The sequence below is a fragment of the Amphiura filiformis genome, chromosome 19, assembly GCF_039555335.1.
Source record: "Amphiura filiformis chromosome 19, Afil_fr2py, whole genome shotgun sequence".
In the NCBI taxonomy this organism is placed as follows: domain Eukaryota; kingdom Metazoa; phylum Echinodermata; class Ophiuroidea; order Amphilepidida; family Amphiuridae; genus Amphiura; species Amphiura filiformis.
Genome location: NC_092646.1, coordinates 37,214,525 through 37,230,804, shown reverse-complemented (window position 1 = coordinate 37,230,804; position 16,280 = coordinate 37,214,525). Strand labels below are relative to the sequence as shown.

Genomic DNA, 16,280 nt, shown 5'->3' with positions numbered 1-16,280 from the left:
CCCACAGCCATTATATTATTATTATTATCATTTTCAAGAATGTGGTTAACAATATGCACAGCGTTTGCTTTATAATCGCCGATTCACCCAACTGAAATTATAATACCAGCTCATTGCTCATTGCACAGGTAAAACAGACACATGTGTGTGTATTTAACCAGAGAAGATCTGATGTAACATAGTTGAGCTGTTTTCAATGAGTGTTATCTTGGTTTAATAGCTTTTAATGGGGTTTTTAGTCCTGCAAAGGTCGTGAATTCTACTATAGACATAGGCCTAACTGCATCATGACAGTAAGATTAGAGTAAATCTAGCAAGACCGAAATTAGAAGCATTTTGCAAAGTCAAGTTAATAAGGGGCCCGCCGTAGCGGGCGCCCCAAAAATTGTCAAACGCTGATACAGCATATCACATTGCGCCCATGCAGACTATTGCACCGTCTATCCATTCTTGCCTGTTCTTGCCCAACCCTATAACAACAAACATGGCGACTTTCTTTGGAGAAGTGCTGACTTTTTCTTCCCGGGCTGTTGATGATGATGACGATGATGATGAAGATCAATCACAACCATGGATACCGTAAGAATAATGGGGTGTTTTATTATTAAGGTTGATTTGAAAATAAAGGAGCCTGTGTGTACATTTTAGGGTGGTTTGTCTGGACCGTAAAACCTTCAAAATTCGGCACCTCAACATTCAGAAGTCAGTGAAAACGTAGGTATGCTAGGTGAATTTAAATTTGCCATCAAACTGCATCATTTTATATATCAAATTAAAGCCCTTGAGTAAACAAAGCCAAAACTGAAAACCATTTTTCATAGCACTTTCCGTAGCAAAGTTACATCTTGTCAAAGATTGACTTTCATCAAAAAGTTTCAGCTAGCAAAATTCCCCAAACGGCATTTCAGGGTGTTTCTAGATCTTAGTCTCATTATGATAGCAGCTTTTTTAATGGAATGCTATCCAAATCCCACTAAAATTCCATGTGCGGGTGACTTATCACCATAAAAAATCATATATTTGGGTCAAGTGAAGTATAGAAAACATATTTATGTAGGTGTCTTTCTTCGGGCACTTGTTTTAAATTTCTATGTAAAAATGCATTGACATTGTCGGCGAATTTGACTGACTAGCAAATGTGTTAACTAAGGTTTGCCTGGGTTACCTAAATCTAGTTCGCAACTAGTCCGAAGTGCTCTGACGATAACACTCCAATCGCCAGGCAATCTACGTTTGTAGTAGGCCAGTGGGACAACGAAAACGCTACGTGAACGAGCTAGTTCGCAACTAGCATATGACCATGATGCATGATGACTAGTATGGGGAATCCATACCGTAGTAGCTCTGCACAATAGGTAGGTAACCTAGGCAAACCTTAGTTAACACATTTACTAGTCAGCGAATTCGCCGAGACCGGGGCCCCAACACAATGCATATTTACATAGAAATTTGAATTTTTTTTTCGAGAATAGGTCGGTGAAGGAAACCTACATAAATATGTTTTCTATACTTCACTTGACCCAAATATATGATTTTTATGGTGATAATCAAGTCGCATATGGAATTTTAGAGGATTTTGATGGCAGTTCCATTAAAAAAAGCTGCTATCGCCATGAGACTAAGATCTAGAAACACCCCCGAAATGCCGTTTTGGGGAATTTTGCTAGCTGAATCTTTTTGATAAAAGCCAATCTTTGACAAGATGTAACTTTGCTACGGAAAGTGCTATGAAAAAAGGTTTCAGTTTTGGCTTAGTTTACTCAAGGGCTTTAATTTGATATATAAAATGATGCAGTTTGATGGTAAATTTGAATTCACCTAGCATACCTACAATAGGGCAGCACCAATACGGAAATGTTGTACCGTTAAATGATGTGTCTGTTTTGCTCGTTTTTTAAGTTTGTGTTGCATGTACGAAATCGTACGCAACACAAACTTTAAAAAAAAACGGGCAAAACAGACACATCATTAATTATGTACTAATGTAGGTATGCTAGGTGAATTCAAATTTGCCATCAAACTGTATCATTTAGGTATCCCAGGCAACCCTTAATTAACACATTTGCTAGTCAGCCAAATTAGCCTAGAACACAATACATAATTTACATAGAAATATAAAAGAACTGTTCTAAGAAAGAAACCTACATAAATATGTTGTCTATACTTCACTTAACCCAAATATATGATTTTTTATGGTGATAAGTCACTCGCTCATGGAATTTTAGAGGATTTTGATAGCAGTTCCATTAAAAAGCTGCTATCAACATGAGATTAATATCTAGAAACACCACCGAGATGCTTTTTTGGGGAATTTAAGATGTAACTTTTACGAAAGTGCTATGAAAAAAGGTTTTCAGTTTTGGCTTTCTTTACTCAAGGGCTTTAATTTGATATATAAATGATGCAGTTTGAGGGCAAATTTGAATTCACCTGGCATACCTACATCATTTTATATATCAAATTAAAGCCCTTGAGTAAACAAAGCCAAAACTGAAAACCCTTTTTTCATAGCACTTTGCGGAGCAAAGTTACATCTTGTCAAAGATTGACTTTCATCAAAAAGATTCAGCTAGCAAAATTCCCCAAAATGGCATTTCGGGGGTGTTTCTAGATCTTAGTCTCATTATGATAGCAGCTTTTTTAATGGAACTGCTATCAAAATCCTCTAAAATTACATGTGCGGTTGTCTTATCACCATAAAAAATCATATATTGGGTCAAGTGAAGTATAGAAAACATTTATGTAGGTTTCCTTCTTCGGCCAGTTGTTTTAAATTTCTATGTAAATTTGCATTGACATTTTCGGCGAATTTGGCTGACTAGCAAATGTGCAAAGGTTTGCATGGGATACCTCATTATGATCATGAATGATGGAGTATTACAATTAAATTTCAAGCATAGGAGTTTAGGCAAGAAGTACAAGAAGATGTGTAATTAAAGGAGTATTTCGTGATCCTCTATTACGACATTTTTCAGTAGCATGGTAGATATCCACGAAAAAATCGCTAAAAAAGCTTATTCCCAAAATTTCAGTTGATTCCGACTTTGTGTTCATGAGTTGTGCATGATTATGTGTATTACACTGTTCCATAGACAATGCATTGTAATTTCGTTCTGGTATACCAGAACAAAATTCAAATTTCCCGATATCTTTGCTAAACAAATTAATCTGCAAGAAATTTGTTGTACATACACATGTAGCCAGAGGTTTCCAGTGATATAAAAATTTCAATTTTTTTCGGGAAAAGTGGGGGGATGATGCTGTGGATCACGAAATGCCCCACTGTTATATATTTCAGTGAAAAATTTATGTGCCATATATAACATGTATATGAATCGTGTAGACCAAACACCGACAATATTGAAGGGATTAGCCAAAATTAGAAAATATCACTCATTAGCCTAATCACATCAACACTTTTTTTTTCTTCTTTGTGTTTATTTAGATCACCTGAATTGGAGTGGAGTGAAGGAATTAATGAAGAAATCAACAAGTCACCAAACAAATTGCTGAAATGTAGTAATCTGATAGTAACAGTCGGAGCTGCTGCTGCAGGTAAAATAAGAGATACAATTGTGTTTCACCGTTTTTCATCAACAACATTGTGTCTGTGTCGTCTGTGTGGTTTTTCAGCTTTAGCTGCCCCAGCGAATTAAACCAAGCAGATGCGCAGGAAGAGCCTCAGGGGCCATGGATGTATAAGGAGTTGTGTGGGACCCTTTTAACATCTCCACTTTTCCCCCATATTTCATTTTTGCTTTTGCTTGGGGCCTCTGGACTTTGTCCACCCTGTCCCCAGCCCAAGCTTGCACTACGCCCCAGCCGATGCGCTGGATAATTGTTGTTAAAACGTGATTGTTGTTGAAACATGATTGTACAGTGCTACAGAATCCACTGTACCATGCTACAGTGTGGCACAGAAAAAATTCAAGAGTCGCAGAAAAAAAAATAAAGATGGGGGGAAAATAATATCCATTTTTCTGTGGCTCTGGAATTTTTTCTGGGAACACAATCACTCTTGATATAAGTACACAAATTCATGAGCTGAAAATGCAACAGTGCCTCAGCAAAGTCAGCATGCTAATTTTTATGCATGAAAAGCATCACTGCATCAAATTCAAACCCAGGAGCTTCCAGGGGATGCTGTCCTCAGGACCCCACCACCCACCTGTTAAGGCTTGTGCTCTGCCTTTGCAGAAAATATTCCAAATAGCTGTTCAAGTTCCCAGAAAGGAATTCATTTTTTGCTGCCCTGATGATTGAATCCCTTTCCAGCAAGGAAAACAATCTAAAGATCATCTAATTCACCACTCAAAATTACAAGAATATCGATGATTTCTCGTTGATGTTAGTAATAAAACTAGAATAAAACAGCATTGTTTATCTGCTTCCTCCAAAATAATGAATTCCACATGTAAAGTTGTAGACGACTAACAGGCCTTGAAATAAGAAAAGAAATCCAAGGGTCCTCCAGACCCCTGCCTTTGAAATTTCAAGGTTCCCCACTAATTTTCAAGGGTCCGACTTTTATGAAATATTAAATGTAGGTGTAGACTATAGAAACAGTAACTAGCAATGCCTCCTGGGAGCTACACGTATTATGTGAACCAAATTTTCCAGTGGAACAACAAAACTAGGATTTTCTGCTCTCTGTTTGGTTCAATTTTTACGGGTCCGCGTTGCGGGTCCGCTTCGACTTTCACGGGTATTTGACGCAAGGACACGCCTTATTTCAAACGCTGACGACTAGACGTATATATGCATACAAGTTCCAGGCACTCGCGCTCACATAACACGTATGTGTGCTTCCGTTTACTTGCGCTCGCATATACGGTACTGTTAAAGTGGATTCATCACCAATTAACACTCCTGTACAAAGGAAGAAAAGTATAATATACCCTTGAAAGTTGACTGCAATAATTTTTATGGAATGATAAGACAAAACCAGGAACAAGTCACAATTTTGACATTTCATGATCTGAATAAAAAGGAAACCACTGACTAGACATTAAGCTTTAAGATGATACCAAAATTATATAAATAGCATCAATACTTTTCAAGATATGGATAATTTGGTGATACCTTGATATTTTTGCCAAATTGCTATTTTGAGTAATGGGCCAATTAGTTCCCTGCCTTACACAAACAGGTATTATCATAGTTCAACTGTTATTCATTGATTTTAATATAACCTCTTTTTAATAAATACTTTCAAGGATTTGAATGTCCACTTAGTCCCACAGTCATATACCATAAAATTAGTATTACAAAAAAAATTTTTTATGGGAATGTCATCTTTAAAGGCCTTAAAGAGCTGGTCACATATCAAATAAGAGGTATTTGTTATACTGCGAAAATAACAAAGCACAAATATATTCCTTTTGTGTATAGGTCGATGTAAGGAAACTTAGAATCACAAATTTAAAAACAAGCGAAACAGTTCAAAATTGGCAAAGTGTGAAAAATTAATCGCAAATAAATTTTCACTTTTTTTATTTCAATTTTCTTTCCAAAAGGTTTTGTGGAAGCGTACATTTTGCAGAATGAAGCCGCCAAAATAGGCGACATCACAGCAGGTAAAATAGACAGTGAAGGTAGTACAGCGAGACATCAAGCACATTCCAATAGAGAGAGCGCCCTCTTTAGGCTGAGAACGCATCCTGGAGTGATAGTCTGCCAATGCAAACAAGAGATATTGGCAGAACAAGTGTTTCAGTGGACGGAAAAGGTAATAAAGACATAAGAAAGCCTTAAAATAAGCAGGTGCTGGGAGCAAATTTGGCCTCATAAAAACAGCAATTGCTCCCGGTCTTTCTAAAATTCACATTAAGCAGGAGCAATTTTCTGAAACCAATTGCTCCTGTTCCAGTTTTACACTCGATGCATTACTGCAAATTGCTCCCATTTCTTCAGAAATTGCTCCTGGTTCTTGAAAAAAAATAGCTCCTGGTTCCAGTCTGCTTATTTTAAGGCTTGGACATAACAGGGCTCAGATACAGAATGCTATATCTAAAATTGATGTTTGGTATGGAAAAGGTTGAATCTACTGACTAATGATTAATTCAAAATAACGATTTCCAATTTCCTTGATATCATTTCATAAAGAACATTGAAATTCCGGAAGAGGTGTATTTGGTTAGTTCAATTAGTGGCTCAAGTTCTATAAAACATATCCATGTACAAAGTACTCACATTTTATGGTGACTCGGGGTTTTGAAACCTTCTTGTCTGGTTTCTTAGTCATGAGTGATGACTTGATACAGCAGCACTGGTGGTGTTTCTAGAAGATGTATTTTCCTGTAAAGAATGACAAAACGTAAAAAAATATCACCCATGCAGTCATCCAAACTGCCTGGGAGTGTTTCTTGCAGAAACACCACCAGTGCTTCTGGATCAAGTCATCACTCATGACTAAGAAACCAGACAAGTAGGTTTCAAAACATTGAGTCTCCATAAAATGTGAGTACTTTGAACATTGGATATGTTTTATATAACTTTAGCTACTATAGTAGGACATTGAAATACCTCTGGTTCAGAAACCACCAAAGGGTGGAACAACTCGCAAATATCCCTTAAACTTCTAAGGGACGATGGAGTTTGTGTGCATAATATTTTGCTTTACTGAATCAAATGACCAATATGCACACCATTTTGATATTTGAATATAATTACCACAAAACTTAAAACACCCCATTACCTCTCCTTCCCCATTACATCTTTTACAAGATTCCTGTTTTTCCATTCAGATCTTCTCACAACTTGACACAACATCAATAGAAGTATTAGTTCTGGACAGCTGTCCAGTCCAGTCCTATAAGGCAGCCGTCTCCATCTCAGAAATCCAGACACCATTTCTGCGTTGTCTCAGGTCATCTCCAGCACACAGCCAATCACAGCCAAGTAGAGTGCCATTTTTAGAGTCGCCAAATACAGTCAAGGGTCTAAGTGCAGCAGGTGAGAATCGGTAGCGTAGCCAAGGGGTGGCAAAGAAGGCAGCAGCACCCCCATTGGACTTCTTGCGCCCTCCCCTACCCTGTAGGATGCTTGCTGCCATATCTTAGATTTCTAGACCATTTTTGACCATTTTCGTCAACATTTTCCCCTTGAAAATAGCCTTGTCGTCACCTGGATACACCACTGGTGAGAATCAGTGTTGTCAGTGCCTAGTTTAGCTGTGGAATTTGGCTACTTGTTTTTGGGGCAATCATCCAGCCACAGCGGCCGTTAGTACATAATTTTAATTTGGTTGATATTTGGCAATTCAAACAGTAAACATATTCAGTGGCATGCGCAGCACATTGAAAGTGGGAGGGGCCAGGTTGTTCGGTTCTCCCGAATGGAGTCTGATTAGGAGTGTAAGGTGCGGGAAATGACTGATTTCCCCCGAATGACCAACAAAAGTGGGGGCCGTGGCCCCCCTGCCCCCCCATTTGTGCACACCACTGAACATATAATCAGATTACCAGAAAGCATCCTTTTTTTTTACAGAAATAATTTTGACCTGATCATTTCCGGCATGAGAATTTTTTGTTTTAAACCGTAATTTAGGGGTTTTTGTTACCAAAATTGTACATATTTTTATTTATTTTCAGGCCATTTGGGGGGTATTTTTGCTCAATTCAGATTCTTCTGTCAGTTCCAGGTTTTGCCATGAAAGTTCATTATTATGCCTGTCATTTGCTGCTATACTTTGTTCTACTTATAAATGCTGAAAATTATTTGGATTTTGTCAAAAATAAACTCAGGCTCTTGCAAATTGACAAGTGTACATCCATCACTCGCAACACACAACTTGCATAGCCAGCATAGGTTATGCACCCATTCCATATCAATAAATGTTATGATGAGAGTCATATTTTCACCAATTAGAAATTTGCAGAACAAAGTACATGTACAGCAGCTAATTGTTTTTGCTCCATTGTACAATTCCCATCTGAAAGTTTGTTTCCTGTACTATACTTATGTGACCTGAAACCAAGAGAAGTGAGTTTTTTTATTTTTAGATTTGGGACGTATACAATATGCCTCAAATTAAAGTTCATTTTCTCTAACTGTAAAGGTTATTTTTAGTTGATAATTCCCAATATTGATAAAAACCAGTGTTGTAGTCGAGTCCTCGTCATCCGAGTCCGAGTCCGAGTCCTTGGTGTCCGAGTCCAAGTCCGAGTCCGAGTCCTTGCCAATTTCTGATGTCCGAGTCCGAGTCCTCAATGTTCGAGTCAGAGTCCGAGTCCGAGTCCTTATGTATCAAATTCAAGCCCTGGGCAGACATGCCAACTTTGAAATCCAGATTTCCGTACTCAGAAGAACAAAAATCCGTATTTTGCACCCTAAAACCGTATTTTTAAAAAATGTACCTTTTGCATACCTGCCAACCCCAGAAACCCCAAAAGTAGAACACATAATTGCGAGGGAGCACTTGTGCGACCGAGCACGTAACGGCCGGGGTCCAGGGGCCCACCTTACGAATGTGCAATCAAATTTGGCAATACCAAAGAACCATTCCATCAAACTAATAAATCAATACAGAAAGATGCTTCCTTTACGAAAGTTATCACTCATTGAAAGTGCTACTTTGCTATACTTTACATGGAAAGCAGCCATCTTAAAGTTGTCATATTTCCTTAATTACATGACTGATCAAGCTGATTGTGGGATATGTGATGCACAATTAAAAATTAATCATTAAAAGATTTGGTGACCTCAGTCAACCTTTGACCTTGTATGTGACCTTTGACCTCAAGAAATTGGGTAAAGTATGTAAACCAAACAAATTGACATTTTCTTGAAACATTGGGGTTTGTTACTTCTAATGTTGTTAGAAGTATGCTTTGTTAAATCTTTCAAGTTCAGAAAATCATTGATCATCATCTGAATCATCATCATAGTATCAGTCTGTAGGCCTAATATCGGGGTTTGTTCATGTTTTCAAAAAAAAATTAAACAGTTTAATGCCAATGTCAATTAGAAGACTGTACTGGGTATAGCAGTTTAATATCTATGCATGGTTAAAGAAAAATATTAAAAATATTAATGTGCCACTGGGTGCACCATTGAGAAAACAAAGTCGGAAAGCATCTTGCAGGCTTATTCTTTTGCAGACCTAAATAGTTAACTAAATACTTCCAGAAGACATAGCATGATGTGTAGCAGTTAGATGAAGATGCTTAATAAAAAATATTAATGTGCATGAAAAATCCTCAAGTCGGGAGAAAATTCTTTCGGAAACCATCTTGTATAGGCCTATAAATATTTCTTTAATGTGCATGCATCGTGCGAAAGTCGGAAGTAAAAGGTGGTTGGAAACCTTCTTGTAGGCTTATTCTTTTGCACCAATAGAGCTAAATAGGGAAATAAATACCTTTAGAAGACATAGCATTAGGTGGCTAATAAAAATATTAATGTGTATGAAAAATCTGCAAGTCAGAAGAAAATTATTTCGGAAACCATCTTGTAGGCCTATTATAAAATAGTGCATGCATGATCGAAAGTTGAGAGAAAAACGATGTAGTCAACCACTTTAACAGACCAAGAAAGTGGTCTAATGATACCAGTAATTCAGTCGGTAGTCTAATCTGCCAAAAAAATTTGCACCCCCTTTGCACATGCTATTTTTGAGGATCCCAATTTACAAACCTTGGATATATGTTGCTAGTGCAACGAGCAGGCAAATTTGCATAATATGTAAGCGTTTCCATACTGTTTTCTAAGCAATTTTAGAGCGTTTTATTTGAAAGGTGCCCCATGTGTCAAAATTGCTTGTTCCCCTCTCTAAATCCGCTAAATCTGCTTGCCAAAAATTGCTTCCACCCTCCCTTTTGATCGGCCAAAAAATCTTGCCCCTAATTTTACCTTCCCCAAATGCTCATAACAGAGTATAATCACAGACTCCCCCCACCCAACTTATTAGGCTTGTGTTTTAAAGAGGCAAAAGATGCAATATGACAATCAAAATATGACGTCACTACCAAACTTCAGGTGCCAAACGAAAGGGTGTTGGATCTGGCTGTAGGCGTATGCAGTATTATTCCGGGAGTGGGGGGGGGATTACTCACATGTAAAGGTGGTACGGGTAGGCTATGTACGGCGGTCAAGGGTCCCTTTTTCATGCTCTCTGGCAGTTCCTTGAGACCCACAGTTTGCATCATGCTCCAGTTCATTGAGCCCAATACTCTGAAAATTGTAGCTCTTTAGCTCAAATTTGGAAACATTTTGAATTTGTTAGCTTTAAAGCCTATAATATGGCCCAATTTTAGTTCACAGACCTCCACAAAAATGTTGAAATTTCAGTTCATCAAGCCCCTATTTTGCCCACAAATTATTATTCATGTAGGCCTATATTCTAAACTTGCGCCTAAAAAAGCAGTCATGCTGTATTGCTGTTACAATGTCCGATTGGGCTTTCCGTAGATTAGACTTTCCGTACAAAACAAACGATTATGATTAAAATCCATTTAACCAATTAAAGATATAACTGAAAGCAATCTTGTTTTTTGGTTGTACTTTTATTTATAAACTGAATTTATTTGCATGTAAAATTACTTAAATTAATCATGTGATGTGATCATTGATCAAGCATAAGAAGAAGTTTACAATGAACGAAAATAAAAGACCTAAAAAGACCATATTTTGCCGGACTCGAAGGGGACTCGAAGCCGAGTCCCCGAGTCCTTGGGGTCCGAGTCCGAGTCCAAGTCCTTAGCTTCCGAGTCCAAGTCCGAGTCCGAGTCCTTGAAAAAAGGACTCGAGTCCGGACTCGAGTCCGAGTCCCGAGTCCTCCAACACTGATAAAAACCAATCCACATTACTACACACCAGAGAGGTTTCCTAGCTGTCAACAACTGATTCAATTGGCACACCACAAGCAGTATGTTAATAAATATTTTAAGACTTTTTTCCAAATCTGTGACTGTACTCGGGTTATTCTTATTTTGTATCATTTTTTTATACTTAATAAAGTGAAACTGAAATACACCATTTCCGAAAATATTTAAATTGTATACTGTCTACTATTATACCATGACAAGTGTCTCTTTGTTATGACTTCTTGAGTACCCCTGCAGAACTTGTGGTCAGTGAAATCAATGAGGCAAAACCATTAACCTAGTAAACACACCCAGTCAAAACCTTCACTCTCTAGAGGGAATGGACTTTACTTATATTTATGGTCAATTCAGTGTAGTAGATGTGAAAATTGATATTTTTAGAAATATTGATTGTCATAGGGTATTTGACAATGAGACAATTTCTTTTTGAAAAAAAATTTATATAATTTTTTGCTTGAAAATGTGATTTTTTTTTTGTAAATCTCTCAAATAAATAAAAATACATTTCATATTTATTGTAAACTTTTATGTTTTTGTTTTCTACAGTGTTGACTCATTGTCAAGTGAGTAATCTGCCAGCATCTTTGTATGTTGCCTTTTTGGAATCCATGTTCATTGACTTGGACTCATTCAAAGTCTTTACACCGTTGCTGCAGTCAACAGTTCTCTCAAATATTACAAAGGTGAGGTTTTTACCAGGTGCACTTTTTTCTTCTGTTATTTATATTCTATGTACAAAAAGTATCCAAACACCCAAAACAATAGCCATTTCTTATAAACACTGAAACTAAATTGCAAGAAAAAAGTACAATGTAGTTGATAGATGAAGAATTTTGTTCTGCATACTTTGATATATCATTCGACACAATGCAACTTTAGTCCACTAAGCTATACGCATTTGAATGACCAAAGGTAGATTGTGAATTTTGTTTATTTTGAACAATTCCAAGTAAAAACGAGGTGATTTACTCATGTTTTTAGTAACGTTTCACCTCTACACTAGTGGCTTCATCAGACTGGCAACTCATCACATCTGACTGCTTGCTTTTATAGGCAACAGGATGCACCGTGGAGGGCGTGATGAGTTGGTCAAAGATGTTGTTGAGTGCGTAGGCCCCCTCGTCCTTGTTTAGAGTGTCATGTCCTTTTCGGCGGATCCAGATGGCTTCTTTCAGCCACCTGGTGGTCTTGTCGGCTTCACGATAAATAACTTAGAGTCCTCCCAATTGATGGAGTGATTTGTAGAGGCCACATTCTCAGTGATGACGGATTTTGTGAATGTCCGTGACAGATGAATGGTTTTGATTCAAATCATGAGTGTGAAAATTGCATTTCTCAATCTTGGGAGGTCATATTAGGTTTTCATTTTTCAATTAGGCTTTCAAGTTTCACTAGCTTGAAACTTATCACTATCTCATAAAACATGCTTTTATTCCTCTTTATTCACAGGCAAACAAAACTGCAGACAACATATTGAAGAAGATCTTGGATGAAAGGACACTGAAGGACTCTTTATACATATGATCATATAACTTTATTGTGCAAACAATACAGAGAAAGGTGACAAAAAAAAGAAAAAGAAAAATCCTGTTCTACGGGTAAAGACTGAACCAGGAAAGCGAGTAGCTACTACTTGAAAAGTTCAGGTCGACAGCCCATAGAACCACAGGAGTGTTTTGTCACCTAGTAATGATGATCGAACTATATCAGGTTTTACAAACTGCATATCTGAGATTCCATCAACAACTTGGGCCCTTGGAGCACAACTACTTTAAGTAACATCATAGGGCAGCTATTCAATCTAAGCTCTTATGGGTTAAACAAATTTTGGGATAGGCTTTTACGACAGGAATTCATAACAATTTGTGGGTTTTTAGCGGGTTCGCCGTCGGACAAGTTTAGAACTGTCAAGCTTTGGTCAGGAGTAGCTCTGACTTCTTCAGGACAAAGTACTTAAGAATGAGACATGTAGGCCGCCCCTTGCCTACTGATGGCTCTGAAAAGAGCCGTTCACTGAAGACTGCCCCTTGTTTAGGTACTTTGTCCTGAAGAAGTCAGAGCTACTCCTGACCAAAGCTTGACAGTGCTAAACTTGTCAGACGTCGAATCCGCTAAAAATCCACTCATTGCCAATTCTCTTATGGGTTAGCAATTATTTTAAACTGTTGCGATTTGGTAGTTCACAGCATCTTGTGAATGGTAGTGAGCTTTGGCAAAAATTGCATTTATCATTTTATAGCGAGTGTGTAGAAGAATTCAAATATCACATAAACTTTTGTAGGTCATGTGGTTCTTGAATTATGTTGTAAAGAGGGCTGAAACAACAACACTTTTGTAAAACGTACATAACTCATTAACATCAATAAATCAAGCAAGTTTTCAAAGTATATGATTTGTAGAATGATCTTTTCAAAGCATCCAAGTGTTATTTTTCAATAATATATTAATTTAAATAATGAAAACCGATTTTTTTTTTCTGGCTGCAGCGACCAACAATACCAAGTCTACCCTTGAAGGAGTATTTTGTGATCCTAGCCTCCTCTTTTTATGACATTTTTCACTAAAGATCCACGAAGAAAGCTTATTCCCAAAATTTCATTTTATTCCGCTTTTGCATTTTCGAGTTATACATGATTATGTGTATTACACTGCTCCATAGGCCCTGTGAGTTCCAATTCCAACGTAATTCCAATATGACGATATTTTTGCTAAACGAATTAATCTGCAAAAAAAATTTGGTACATGAACATTATGTAGTCAGAGGTTTGCAGTGGTATAAAAATCTCAACTTTTTTGGAGATGAGGGGATGATGCTGTGGATCACAAAATGCCCCTTTAATCTAAGACTGATTCTTCTAGTTGTATTTAAATTTAAAAGAATAACAGAGACTCAAAGCAACAATTTGGAAATCGACTACTTAAAGGCCCATTCAGTGATTTGCTCATCCGGATGATCGTAAAAATAATCAAAATTGAGATTTTGGTACCTTTGTCATTGTCACAGATGCGCTATTATACATAGCCTGCTAGTGGTTCAGCCAAAAGCTGTGTATGAGAGACAAAATCAGACATTTTATATGAATCTGTAATTTATATACTGACAGTATATCTACATGTACTTCAATGGGGCTTCAACTTTATTGATAAATGATTCTTTCCTTTTTTCTGCCCAAATTTTTCATTTCAGAAATACCTTAGGACAATTTTTAACAACTTATCCTTCACATTTAACCCTAACCCCCTAAGGTCTTTTCGGCGACGGGAAGGGAAAGAAGGAAAGAATAAAGAGAGAAAAGAAGGAAAGAAGTTGTTTGCTCTGGGTGGGATTCGAACCCGAGACCCCTCGCATGCCAAGCACTCGGTCGGCGACACTTTGCCACAGGTCTTGGGTTTCGCTGGCCAGCGAAACCGTGCCTATATATCACTTAGGGCGATTGCGTCATCACACCACGTGGGATGCATGCACGAACAGCGCATATATCAAGTAGTATTTTGTAGTATTCAGGCGGGTTAGGGTTAAGGAAGCCTATACTGAGTTTCGATAGTGGTAACCTAACCCTAACCCCCTAAGGGCTTTTCAGCGATGGGAAGGGAAAGAAGGAAAGAATAAAGAGAGAATAGAAGAAAAGAAGTTGTTTGCTCTGGGTGGGATTCGAACCCGAGACCCCTCGCATGCCAAGCACTCGGTCTGCGACACTGCGCCACGGGTCTTGGGCTTCACTGGCCAGCGAAACCGTGCCTATATATCACTTAGGATGCATGCACGAACAGCGCATATATCAAGTAGTATTTTGTAGTATTCAGGCGGGTTAGGGTTAAGGGATTTATACCCAATTTTAATTTTTTTATACTTGAGCTAGGATCACTGAATAAGCCTTTAAATGTTTATTGTACAAATCGGATTTGCTGATTATGAGTGTAAAATTAACATCACAACATGGGGATTAATAAGAATTCAGTGAATTATTACAAAATCAATACTCCAACTGGTAGAGCACATGATAAGTCACATGATAAGTCACATGATAATTGAAAATAAAATTCAAAGCCTTTGAAAATGGCACTCAAAGCATGACTTTTGCAATTACTAGACTTTTTATTCATTCATTCATTCATTCATTCATTCATTTATTCATACATACTTCAACTAGTATGTATATATTTGGTCTCAGTACCAGCCAACTTGTGCTCCTTCATCACTAACAAACCTTCTGGTGACATCCAGCACAAGCCAGCTGGGACAGAGACTAGCATAAATTCAGCTTAGAATTTTCATTATATCATTGTATTTTTAAGTGATGACACATTGCCATATAAGGTGTAGATGTAGTAAAGTTGATTGACAGGTGTTTTATATTGTGTGTATTTTTTTACATTGTGCAAACGTTTTTCTCCCTTATGTATTTTGTATATTCGTATCCAAGTTGAAATAAAAGTAGGCAAACAGTCGGATCACATTATATTGCTATCAAGAAAATTGATGAGAAATCTGTGGGCTCAACCTGAGACACATAACTAAACAGATAGGAAATATGGTGGCGAAGTGACGTCATAATCAGATTTTAAACTACCATAGCAATAGATGAATACAATTTTTGAATAGATCGCTCTGCACTACAGCAGGTTTGCACTCATCACCTGTCTTCAATCATATTATAGATTGAATACAATACCGCTCTTTTCAAAGATACTAATGGGCTATTCCAGATGTATTCCGCACCCCCATAGAAGACACTTCCGGAATTCAGGGCTAAATTGACAGCCGGAATTCACATGTCAGGAAAACCCCATGGAAGACCCTGCCGGAATTGTGGTAATATGGCCAGCCGGAATTCCAAGTACATGTAAATGTCTTCCATAAGGTTCCAGCTGGAATTAGAACATTTTTTCAGTTTCCAGCCAGAATTCAAGTAAATTGTAAATGTCATTCATAGGTTAATCGAGATGGCGACCATAAGTGAAGATCCTGCCTGAATTGGAGCATTTGTGGCCATTTTGCTGGACTACACCATCTTTAGTCTAGACTGCATTTACAGAGCTTCAGCAGTAACATCAAGGAATCTACTGGTCACTTTTGGAAGATTTCTGTGCTGTCTTTTGAGCAGAATTTAAAGGAAAGTGATTTTTGTTTACTACTGTTTCTGGGATTTGATCTAAACACTGTCCATGGCTAGTACAAGAAGCTGGTTGTTAATACTCCTAACTACTCTATTATTAGGCATGTCCACTAAAAATTGAAGTACTTTTAAATTGATTCAGACCTAACTTATTGGCTGGGAATTGATGAAAGAAACATTTTGGCGTTTAAATAATCTTAATCGGACGTTTCATTCCAGAGATATGGCCTTTTGAGTGTTACGGTTTTATATAGGGCTGCTAGAACATGTTAAAAAGTTAAAGTCCAAAAGGATTACTAACAGAAAGTGCAATTTTAAGGTACTTTTTCTTAATGTA

The 16,280-nt window shown here is 37.5% G+C and overlaps 1 protein-coding gene across 1 annotated transcript; it reads left to right on the top strand.

Annotated features, from left to right (window-relative positions):
* The first annotated feature begins 463 nt into the window (after positions 1-463).
* LOC140141245 (proteasome assembly chaperone 1-like) lies at positions 464-12,411 on the top strand. Its single transcript, XM_072163051.1, has 6 exons — positions 464-579; positions 3,446-3,555; positions 5,517-5,728; positions 6,747-6,954; positions 11,373-11,509; positions 12,276-12,411. The coding sequence occupies exons 1-6, from the start codon at positions 485-487 to the stop codon at positions 12,348-12,350; spliced, it is 837 nt and encodes a 278-aa protein (XP_072019152.1). The 5' UTR covers positions 464-484; the 3' UTR covers positions 12,351-12,411.
* The last annotated feature ends 3,869 nt before the right edge of the window (positions 12,412-16,280 follow it).

Bases quoted from the DNA above. Each gene is read 5' to 3' on its own strand.
- LOC140141245 (XM_072163051.1), top strand. From the start codon at position 485: ATGGCGACTTTCTTTGGAGAAGTGCTGACTTTTTCTTCCCGGGCTGTT. The intron at 3,556-5,516 runs GTAAAATAAGAG...TCTTTCCAAAAG, and splicing joins AGTCGGAGCTGCTGCTGCAG to GTTTTGTGGAAGCGTACATT. The intron at 5,729-6,746 runs GTAATAAAGACA...TTTTCCATTCAG, and splicing joins TGTTTCAGTGGACGGAAAAG to ATCTTCTCACAACTTGACAC.